The 10,488-nt window shown below is 52.7% G+C and overlaps 1 protein-coding gene and 1 pseudogene across 2 annotated transcripts; one reads left to right on the top strand and one right to left on the bottom strand.

Annotated features, from left to right (window-relative positions):
- Positions 1-1,293: 1,293 nt before the first annotated feature.
- LOC129472134 (uncharacterized) lies at positions 1,294-4,610 on the bottom strand (annotated as a pseudogene).
- A 416-nt stretch (positions 4,611-5,026) lies between these two features.
- TPRG1L (tumor protein p63 regulated 1 like) lies at positions 5,027-10,176 on the top strand. 2 transcript variants are annotated; one of them, XM_063632039.1, is made up of 5 exons: positions 5,027-5,194; positions 5,486-5,577; positions 5,773-5,949; positions 7,555-7,708; positions 8,478-10,176. In XM_063632039.1, exons 1-5 carry the CDS (start codon positions 5,123-5,125, stop codon positions 8,670-8,672), a joined length of 690 nt encoding a protein of 229 aa, XP_063488109.1. In that variant the 5' UTR covers positions 5,027-5,122; the 3' UTR covers positions 8,673-10,176. The 2 variants fall into 2 exon arrangements, with proteins under 2 accessions (XP_063488109.1, XP_055118540.1); XM_055262565.2 differs by having other exon boundaries at positions 5,045-5,323.
- The last annotated feature ends 312 nt before the right edge of the window (positions 10,177-10,488 follow it).

Raw genomic sequence — 10,488 nt, 5'->3', positions numbered from 1 at the left:
GCTGTTCCAGTGTAATAAAATATATAAAATAACAAGAGTTATACTAGATATAGATCATAGATACGAATATATATAAATATCATTAATCATTAGTTTGTAGTAATTGCTCTTTATTCCAATATTATAATAATCCTCACTTTACAATCATAACCTAGAAAAAACCAGGCTGTACAGAGATGGGAGGTGAGGGGACATGGTGAGAAGTGACCAGAAGACAAGTGTGAGCCTTCTGTTATGCCAGGACAGGGCCACCAGAGGGCTCCTTTGTCTAGTGGCAACGCCAGCGTCTGGGAAGACACCCATTACCAAGTGGACCATGGTCTAGCAGTAGCGTCAGTGCCAAGGAAAAGCTTCTGCTACTGAGCAGACCAGGAAAGGGAGTCTCCCTTTCCCCGGGGGAGTTTAGAGAAGACTCTACTCCTCCACCTCTTGTGGAGGGCCTGACATCAGTCAGGCCTGCCCACAGTTATCCGGAGGCCTAACCGTCTCCCTGTGATGCTGTGCTTCAGTGGTCATGCTCCTAGTCCACTTTCATGTTCCATCCTGTACACCTGGCTCTGCCTTCTAGATAGCAGTAGCAAAATTAGTGAAAGTATTAAGTCTCTGAAATACAGAAATAATGGCGTAAGCTGTCTCTCCTCTCTCTCTCCGCCTCCACTGCCAAACAGGGAAGGGCCCCCTGTCCAGTGGACATGTGACTCATGTGACCTTACCTATCATTGGAGATGGCTCACACTCCTTACCCTGCCCCGATCTCTCATCTCTGCACACGGGGAGAAAGACCCACTGACCCTGTAGGGCTGGTCCCTACAAGTGCCCCAGTGGGGACTCTGTGTGTGGAGGCTCCCACCCCATGTTTCCCCTCTGCACTGCCCTAGCAGAGGTTCTCCATGAGGGCTCTGCCCCTGCAGCAGACTTCAGCCTGGACTTCCAGGAGTTTCCATACATCCTCTGAAATCTAGGCAGAGTCTCCCAAAGTTCAACTCTGGTCTTCTGCACACCTACGGGCTCCACCTGGGCTGTACCTTGACCCCTTTTGGCCCTGACTGGAGCTGATTTTGCCTCCAAGGACTCTATGATCTATATCTAGTATAACTCTTGTTATTTTATATATTTTATTACACTGGAACAGCTCATGACCTTGGTCTCTTGCCTCAGCACAGGGGTGGCTTATTGCCCTATTGTGATGGGAGGGTCTGCTGTGAAGCTCTCTGAAACATCCTGGAGACATTTCTACAGTAGAGTCTTCTCTAAACTCCCCCGGGGAAAGGGGGACTCCCTTTCCTGGTCTGCTCAGTAGCAGAAGCTTTTCCTTGGCACTGACGCTACCGCTAGACCATGGTCCACTTGGTAATGGGTGTCTTCCCAGACGCTGGCGTTGCCACTAGACAAAGGAGCCCTCTGGTGGCCCTGTCCTGGCATAACAGAAGGCTCACACTTGTCTTCTGGTCACTTCTCACCATGTCCCCTCACCTCCCATCTCTGTACAGCCTGGTTTTTTCTAGGTTATGATTGTAAAGCGAGGATTATTATAATATTGGAATAAAGAGCAATTACTACAAACTAATGATTAATGATATTTATATATATTCGTATCTATGATCTATATCTAGTATAACTCTTGTTATTTTATATATTTTATTACACTGGAACAGCTCATGACCTTGGTCTCTTGCCTCAGCACAGGGGTGGCTTATTGCCCACAGGCACTGACTAGTGGAGCTGTGAGAAGGGGGACACTGTCCTCCAGACCCCAGAATGGTAGATCTACCAACAGCTTGCACCCTGCGCCTGGAAAAGCTGCAGGCACTCAGGGGCAGAGCTTCTCAAGGCCTTGGAGGCCCACCCCTTGTATCAGTGTGGCCCTGGATGTGAGACATGCAGTCAAAGGAGATTATTTTGGAGCTTTAAGATATGACTGCCCCACTGGATTTTGGACTTGCATGGGGCCTTTAGCCCCTTTGTTTTGGCCAATTTCTCCCTTTTGGAATGGGACCATTTACCCAGTGCCAGTACCTCCATTGTATCTCGGAAGTAACTAACTTGTTTTTGATCTTACAGGTTCATAGGCAGAAGGGACTTCGTCTCAGATGACACTTTGGACTGTGGACTTTTGAGTTAATGCTGAAATAAGACTTTGGGGGACTGTTGGGAAGGCATAATTGGTTTTGAAATGTAAAAAGGACATGAGATTTAGGAGGGGCCAGGGGTAGAATGATATGGTTTAGCTGTGTCCCTACCCAAATCTCACTCAAATTGTAATCCCCACATGTCGAGGGAGAGACCTGGTGGGAGGTGACTGGAGCATGGGGGTGATTTCCCCCATGCTGTTCTTGTCACAGTTCTCAAAAGAAGTGAGGCACATCCTGCTACCCCCGCCGCCATGTAAGACGTGCCTTGCTTCCCCTTTGCCTTCCGCCATGATTGTAAGTTTCCTGAGCTCTCCCCAGTCATGTGTAACTGTGAGTCAATGAAATCTCTTTTCTTTATAAATTAGCCAGCTTCAGGTAAGTTCTTCGTATTAATAGCAGTGGGAAAACAAACAAACACAGTGACCTTATTTGGTCAAAGATGCTGATGATCGACTAAAGATGAGGTCACTAGGGTGGTCCCTAATCCAACAGGGATCTTGCAGAAGAGACCCACCGGGAGAAGGTCGTGTGAAGATGGAGGCAGGGATGGGAGCAGTGCATGAGCAAGCCCAGGACACCAAGGAGGCCTGGCAGAGCAAGGCATGTGTCAACCCTCAGGGCTGCAGAGGGAGCATGGCCCTGCCCACCCCTTGATTTTGGACCTCTGGCCTCCAGAGCTATGAGGAAACACGCTTCTGTTGTTTTTAAAACAATTGTTTTTAAAACCAGTTTGTGATGCATTGTGGTGCATTGTGACAAATGCCCCAGGAAACTCATCCATACTGAGTGAAATTTGTTTATTGTTTAAAACACAGTCCCTCCATCATCTATCCCTCCTGTCATTTCTGGGATTTATAGACATCCAAGTCACTCCCCATATCCACAGAAGGCTCAGGCACCTGGTTCAGAATCCTCATTGTCCTGCCAGCTCCCGCCAGCAGTCTGCAGCCTCGGCCCCAGCCAGTGTCACTTCATCCCATTCCCTGGGCATCTGGTTCCAGGACCACAGCTCCATCCTTGGCGTCGTCCAGAACTTGCTCCTACCTCTCTCTCATTTTCCCTCTTTCTCTCCGCCATTCTCTCCCTCTCTTTCTCATTCTCCTTTCTCCTCCCTCTTTCTCCCTCCCTCTCTCTGGAATCTCTGGTTCCAGTTGCCCATCACTGACCATAGCTTGCAGCTGTCCAGGTATTTCTCATCTACATCTACTCAGCTCCCTCCCGGCCTCTATTCTTCCTCCCTCAGGGGTATTTTCCCACTCACCAGCGCCTGTTGGATCCGCGGCCATTTCTAACCGGACTGAATACTTGGACCTCAAGGTCCCCGCTGGTGAGGTAGCTGGGAGACACTCATCCGTAGGTCCCTCTGGCCGGTCTTGCTGGGCGTGCCAAGAACACATTGCCCTGAGCACTCTTTTCTGGGCCATTTCTCAGGCCTGCGCTTGCAGTGGGCACCCTTGCCGGGGAGCCAGCCTCCCTCTGCGACAAAGACCACACTGGTCCACAGGCTCCAGGGTCCTGTTTTGTAGCGCACTCGCTGTGGTGCAACATGCGTCTAGGCACACCAGCGTCGCCCGTTTCCTGATGTAGTCTTTCCTCTCTGACTTGGGGTTATTGCGTCTTTCTGCCAGCGCCCATGCAACTTTGGCAGGCTGGCCTGTCTGCTGGCAAGTAGGGCAGAATCCCTGCACTCCACCATTCTTGGGCAAACACTCCCTCTAGGATCTTGGCCTCCCTTTTCTACCTGGTCTTTGACCACCGCTACCCAGCAAACTCCTCTATCTAGATCAGCAAGCATTGGTTTCTTCCACTCCGCCAGCTGCCGCGTGGGAGGCGCCACTGCAAACTTCCCTGGGGTCTCCCAGCTGCTCAGAGATCCCCATGCCCTTCCCTGATCAGCTCCCTGCCCGTTTCTCATCCCGGCGATTCTAAACCGTCCATCTTTACCAATACTCCGCTCCATCCCCACTCCCTGACTGAAGTAAACAGATGTACTCTGAACTCCTCATTCTCCCCCCATCTCACTCTCCTCGCCTGTGTGCACCCCGCCTCGTGTGTCTTCCTCACCTCCGAGCAGAGGGATGTGTCCTCCTGCCCGAAGCCTCCTGGCTCCTGGACTCTGCGCCTCCTTCCCGCAGCCTCCACCAGATTGCGGGTCCGTTCATCGACTCCCCCTCCACACGCGCTGGGGGCACCTCCGGGAGCTGGGGCTAGCGCAGGGCACACACACTTTCCACTTCGAACTGTGAGCGCTGACCGGGATCTCTGGGCAGCCCTCTCTGTGTGCACTGGCTTGCTGAAGGCTCGCGACAGCCTGGGCCTGGGCGCGCATTCCAGCACTTTCTACCCTCCCGCTTCAGAGTGCATTGCTCTGTGGATCCGTCACGAATAAGCCGTGTGTGAAGAACGCCAGGTCCCGACAGGAGATCGCTGCCCGGCTTGCGAACTCCCCTACGGTGCACCAGGGCCGCCGCCCCGCATCCTCCAACCTCAGCTCCGGGGCACCGCGACCCTCCGTGCAGTGCGAGCCCCCGATGCGCGCGCGCCCCCACCTGCGCTCCAAAAGGCCGAAGGGGGCATCCCACTTGCAGGGCGGGTCATCCGCTTTCCCCGCGGGCCAAGGGGCTCCAAGACTCCCAGCCCCTCCTTCCCAGCCGCTCCGCGACACCCTGGCAACCGGCTTCGGCCCCGCCCCTTCTCGTTGTGTAAACAGGAAGTGAGGCTGCGCTTGACGGTCGCTTCCGGCGCGGCGAGGGGCGGGAGCGATTGTGAACGGCAGCGGGGCGGAGCCAATCGCGGAAAACGGCAGGAGGAGAGCCAATCCCGAGTGTCGGCGGACGCGGGAAGGGGCGGAGCAAGAAGCGGTGCCGGCAAGGTAGAGCCAATCGCGGCGGTCCGCGGGGCGGGGCCAGGGGCGCGGCCGGGTGGTGGCGGTGGCTGCGGCGACGGCGGTCGCGTCGGCGTCAGGGTTGGGGTCGGTAAGGGGTGCGGCGATGCTGCAACTGCGGGACTCAGTGGACTCGGCCGGCACGAGCCCCACGGCGGTGCTGGCGGCCGGCGAGGAGGTGGGGGCAGGCGGTGGCCCGGGCGGGGGGCGGCCGGGGGCAGGGACGCCGCTGCGCCAGACACTCTGGCCTCTCAGCATCCACGACCCCACGCGCCGCGCCCGCGTCAAGGAGTACTTCGTGTTCCGGGTGAGGCGGGGGCTGGGGCCGGGGCCAGGGCCGGGGCCGGGGCCGAGGGCGCGGGGAGGGATGGGGGCGGGTGGGGTCGGAGGCCGGCGCTGGGCGGTCCCGCAGGGAACGACCTGTGACCTGTGATCTTTGCCCCCGTCCCCCACCCCGCAACCCGCCCAGCCCGGCAGCATCGAGCAGGCAGTGGAGGAGATCCGCGTGGTGGTGCGGCCCGTGGAGGACGGCGAGATCCAGGGAGTGTGGCTGCTTACCGAGTAAGCCGGGGCTGCGCTCTCCTCTGTGGGGGGACTCGCCCCAAGCCGCCGCGCAGCACCTTGCGAGGACTTCCCGGGGTGCTTGTGCACGCTCAGGCGCCCCGCGCCGCCCCTGCTGCCCTTCCAGGCGGGCTGGCCTTGGCTAAGTCGAGACAGCGGCGTCCAGTGTGGACTGAGCCCCTCCTCTGCCTACAGGGTGGATCACTGGAACAATGAGAAGGAGCGGCTGGTGCTGGTCACGGAGCAGTCCCTGCTTATCTGTAAATACGACTTCATCAGTCTCCAGTGCCAGCAGGTGGTCCGGATCGCGCTCAACGCAGTAGACACCATCTCCTACGGAGAATTCCAGTTTCCCCCTAAATCGCTCAACAAGTAAGTCTGTTCAGAGTCCAGTATCACTGGACCTAAGCGCCAGAGTGGACCTTACAGTTCAGCCCTTTTAAATCAGCCCCCCAAGTGGTGTGTCTTCTCTGTCATTATCTATAAGCATAAAGGCCCCAGCTCCAAATATCAATGGGATGTTCCTTAAAAAGAAGCGACTTCTGGGCAATTGAGTGCATTAAAAGGAATTCTGGCACAGAAGTCAGCTATTAGGCTTGTAGTAAAAAGACTTACATGAGTTCAAGATGCATTGAAGTAGAGCCCAATGTGTTAAAAAGGAACTTGGATTGTCTTCAGGAAAAGGCCAAACTCTGCATTTTTTCTCCAGTCAGGGACAGATTGCATGACACATCAAGTCTTGTTCTGGCTAATTTTTTAAAGAGAAAAGGAGGGTTCCATTTTAATTTATAGATACCACTAAAAGTTAGACAAATTTGGAAATATTTAATGACCAGCTTTTGGGAGTTGATCTTTTTGCTGTAGGATAATTTTCTGACATGTGAGGAACCTAGACATTACTACAGTCAGCTAAGCTGTAGAACTTAGATTTTTGATGGAGAGGTTTGGATGGGGGATTCAGGAAGCTAAAATAAAATTTTAACCAACATTTAATATGACATAAGGAAAAGGAAGATTACACTTCTTTTTCATTCATTTGGCTAGCCAATCTATAATTATTCCTTTTTTTTTTTTTTTTTTTGAGGCGGAGTCCCACTCTGTAACCCAGGCACCAGTGGTGCAATCTTGGCTCACTGCATCCTCCACCTCCTAGGCTTAAGTGATCCTCTCACCTCAGCCTCCCAAGTAGCTAGGACTACAGGTGTGCGCCACCACGCCCAGCTAATTTTTGTATTTTTTGTAGAGATGGGGTCTTGCTAGGTTGCCCAGGCTGGTCTCAAACTCCTAGGCTCAAGAGATCTGCCCATCTTGGCCTCCCAAAGTGCTGGGATTATAGACGTCAGCCACTGTGCCCAGCTAGTATTCCTGTTTATTAATTTTTAATCATGTAAAGATTACCAAAATAATACATTTAATAACCAAAATATATTTAATTTGTCATATTTATACATACAGTATTTAAAGCAATTGTTAGTGGAGATTGGAGTTACTATTAAAAACCACAAGCCGGCCAGGCGCAGTGGCTCACGCCTGTAATCCCAGCACCTTGGGAGGCTGAGGCAGGCAGATCACCTGAGGTCAGGAGTTTGAGACCAGCCTGACCAACATGGAGAAACCCCGTCTCTACTAAAAATACAAAATTAGCTGGGCATGGTGGTGCATGCCTGTAATCCCAGCTACTCTGGAGGCTGAGGTGGGAGAATTGCTTAAACCCAGGAGGCAGAGGATGCAGTAAGCCAAGATCAGGCTACTACACTCCAGCCTGGGCAACAAGAGCAAAACTCTATCTCAAAAAATGAAAATAAATAAAAATAAAAACCGCAAGCCATTTTCCACTGTGATATGTTATAGGTCTTTTTTGTAAACGTGAAAGTGCTTTTTGCTATCATATTCTCCAAACTGATGAGACTGTCAGATTGTCCGTGAGAGCACTGTGGTCTGCCATGCTAAGTCTGGCTATTTCTTCTGACTTTTCAGGCGAGAAGGTTTTGGGATTCGAATTCAGTGGGACAAGCAAAGTCGTCCTTCCTTCATAAACAGATGGAATCCCTGGTCTACCAACGTGCCCTATGCCACTTTCACAGAACACCCGATGGCTGGCGCAGATGAGAAGACAGCATCTCTGTGCCAGGTAAGAAGACAGGCACGTAACAGCCGCACCCCCCGCTGTGACGGAAACACCCCCCCCACAGTGACGGAAACACCCCCCGCAGTCACGGAGACACTTCAGGTCTGCACTGTCCGGCGGCCACGCGGAGCTGCTGAGCACTTGAGACGTGGCTAGGAACAGTGAGAGAGGAAACTCATTTTAGAGTTGATTCCCTAAGTTTTCAGAAATTCTGGTTAATTTATGTTAAAGTAGCCCCATGTGGCCAGTGGCTGCTGGTTAGCGTAGCTCCATAATGTGGCCTCCTGATGGTGATCTGGGTGGAGAAGGGCCCCAACTGCGCTTCAGAGAGTGGCAGCAGACCCAGCCGTGCCAGATGACCAGTGCGGATGCGCACCAGGAGAGGAGGCCTCGGGGCTGGGGTTAGAGCAGAGCCCAGAGCCTGGCGGGGGTCCTGCACTTCCCCAGCTGTGTGCCTCAGCCTGGTTACTGACCTGGTAGGTTGGGTGGGGGCAAAGCCACTCAGCCCTGTATACAGGAAGGGTTCTGCAGGTGCTGGCTGCCATTGGCCACAGGAGAGCATGGTGGTAAGTTCCACACACCTAGAGAGCTCCGTGGGGACGAGAGTTGAGGGACCCCCAGGATGTGGCAGAGGCAGCCCTTTCAAGTGAAGGGACGAAGAGATAGGTGGCATTTGGAGGGATTTAAGTGTCTCAGAATGCTAATTTTTTCAAGTAATAGATGGTCTTATCTTGCTTGACAGTTAAAGCTCCATGTTTTTCTCTCTTTAAAGTTGGAAAGCTTCAAGGCTCTGTTAATCCAAGCTGTCAAAAAAGCCCAAAAAGAAAGCCCTTTGCCAGGACAGACGAATGGCGTGCTGATCCTGGAGCGCCCCCTGCTCATCGAGACCTACGTGGGACTCCTGTCCTTCATTAACAACGAGGCGAAACTGGGCTACTCCATGACCAGGGGCAAAATAGGCTTTTAGCCGCTGCGTTCTGGGAGCCCCTCCCCCTCCCCAGAAGGCCAAGGGATGTGGGGCTGGGGGACCAGGAGGCCTGGCAGTCTTCATGCTGCCCTGCTGCTGCTGGAAAGATGGGGGTCTTTTACCTTTAGGGATCTCAGCACAATTAGAATAGTAAAGTGAATTCTATCTATTTAATTGGATATTGGACTCTGCTCATATAAGCTACAGACAAAAGCCAAAAGACTCACTGTCCCTGTGCTGCTGGTATTTTATTCTCTGTAACTTCAGTTCTGGTGTTTTCCTCGAGTATCTACTTGGCTTCTCGTGGTTTTTCCCACCCCAGCTGCCCCAGCACGCGGGACCCATAGCACGTCCCTTAGCGCTTGCATAGGTTGCTGAAAATGGAGGCACCTGGTATCTCGAGTGCCTGCAGTTGCAAGTGTGTTTACACTTGGTGTCCAATTTTGTATTTTACAATGTAATCCATTTTTACTTCAGCTCATCCAAAAACAGCCAGCAGACCTGTTGATTGAGACCGATCTGCGCCTGTGGGCCCCTTGGTGACCCGCTGCTCTTTTGGAAATGGGTGACCTGAAGTGACACTTTTTCCACAATTAACCCAAGTTGTGTTAATACTTCAGGTCTGTTTCCCAGACCCAGAAAGCTTTACAGAAAATCATTTTAAGACAATTTATTAATTTGAGAAAGTCACCTTGACAGTTCTTTGCACACAAGTTTTACAACTCTCTGGATTCTGAGTTTGTATTGTGTTCATATTTAAAAGGGAATTGGGTAGTTTGCTTTTTGAATGATGCACTTTAAAACAAGGAACCGTATCAGGCCAGCACGGTGGCTTACGCCTGTAATCCCAGCATTTTGGGAGGCTCAGGCAGACAGATTGCTCTAGCTCAGAAGTTGCAGAGCAGTCTGGGCAACACGGTGAAACCCCATCTCTACCAAATAGACAAAAAGCAGCCGGGCGTGGTGGCACATCTGTGGTCTCAGCTACTCAAGGCTGAGCCAGGAGGATCGCTTGAGCCCAGGAGGCGGAGGTTGCAGTGAGCTGAGATGGCGCCACTGACTACACTCCAGCCCGGGCGACAGAGCGAGACTCCGTCTATCAGATCCTTATGAAGCAGCTGATGCCGGCCTTGGTTCCTACAGCTCCAGCGTAGACTCAGGTCTTCATCCAAGTCTCGCACTAAACATGTCCAGGCTTCGATGTGCCTGGAGGATTTCCCCACAGGGACCCATGCACCTCCCTGTATCTGCACAGCTTGCTCATGTGGCTGGAAGCGCTGTTGATAAGCTTCACGCGCTGGCTCGCCAGCTTTTCGTCTCTAGGACTTGTAGCTTTAAGCAAACGGTGTGGCATGGGTTGAGTGTGGCCACCTGCAGGATGCACAGGGCTGCCTCAGAAGCTGGCTGGGGACTCCAGCCTCTGTGTTCATAAAGACATTAAGAAGTGGATGGATGTTGTTCCTTTTTTGAAGTTGTTATTAAAGTAGGTGCAACAACCAAGAAAGTGTCTCTTCCCTCTTTGAAAGCCTGCCCCATCTCTGCCGGCTGTGTGCACCTGTGGGCCTGTTCTGCCTGTACCGTGAGGACTGCCTCACAGCAGTGCCGAGTATGGTTCTCTGCAGAAAGATCACGATACGCAACAACCTAGGTTTGCAACCCTGATCCCCCAACCTGTGGTGCCAACTGAGCCTGACTGCCTGCCGAGCACCAGCTGGAGAGACTGATGGAATGGTTCTGGGTGGTTCTAGGCACTTCCTGCAAATAGCCAGGGTGGAGACCCACGCACACTGGTTCTGAAACCAGAGTAGATGTGAGA

This window comes from Symphalangus syndactylus, chromosome 22 (assembly GCF_028878055.3).
Source record: "Symphalangus syndactylus isolate Jambi chromosome 22, NHGRI_mSymSyn1-v2.1_pri, whole genome shotgun sequence".
Lineage (NCBI taxonomy): Eukaryota > Metazoa > Chordata > Mammalia > Primates > Hylobatidae > Symphalangus > Symphalangus syndactylus.
This window is presented reverse-complemented; position numbering and strand designations above follow the sequence as displayed.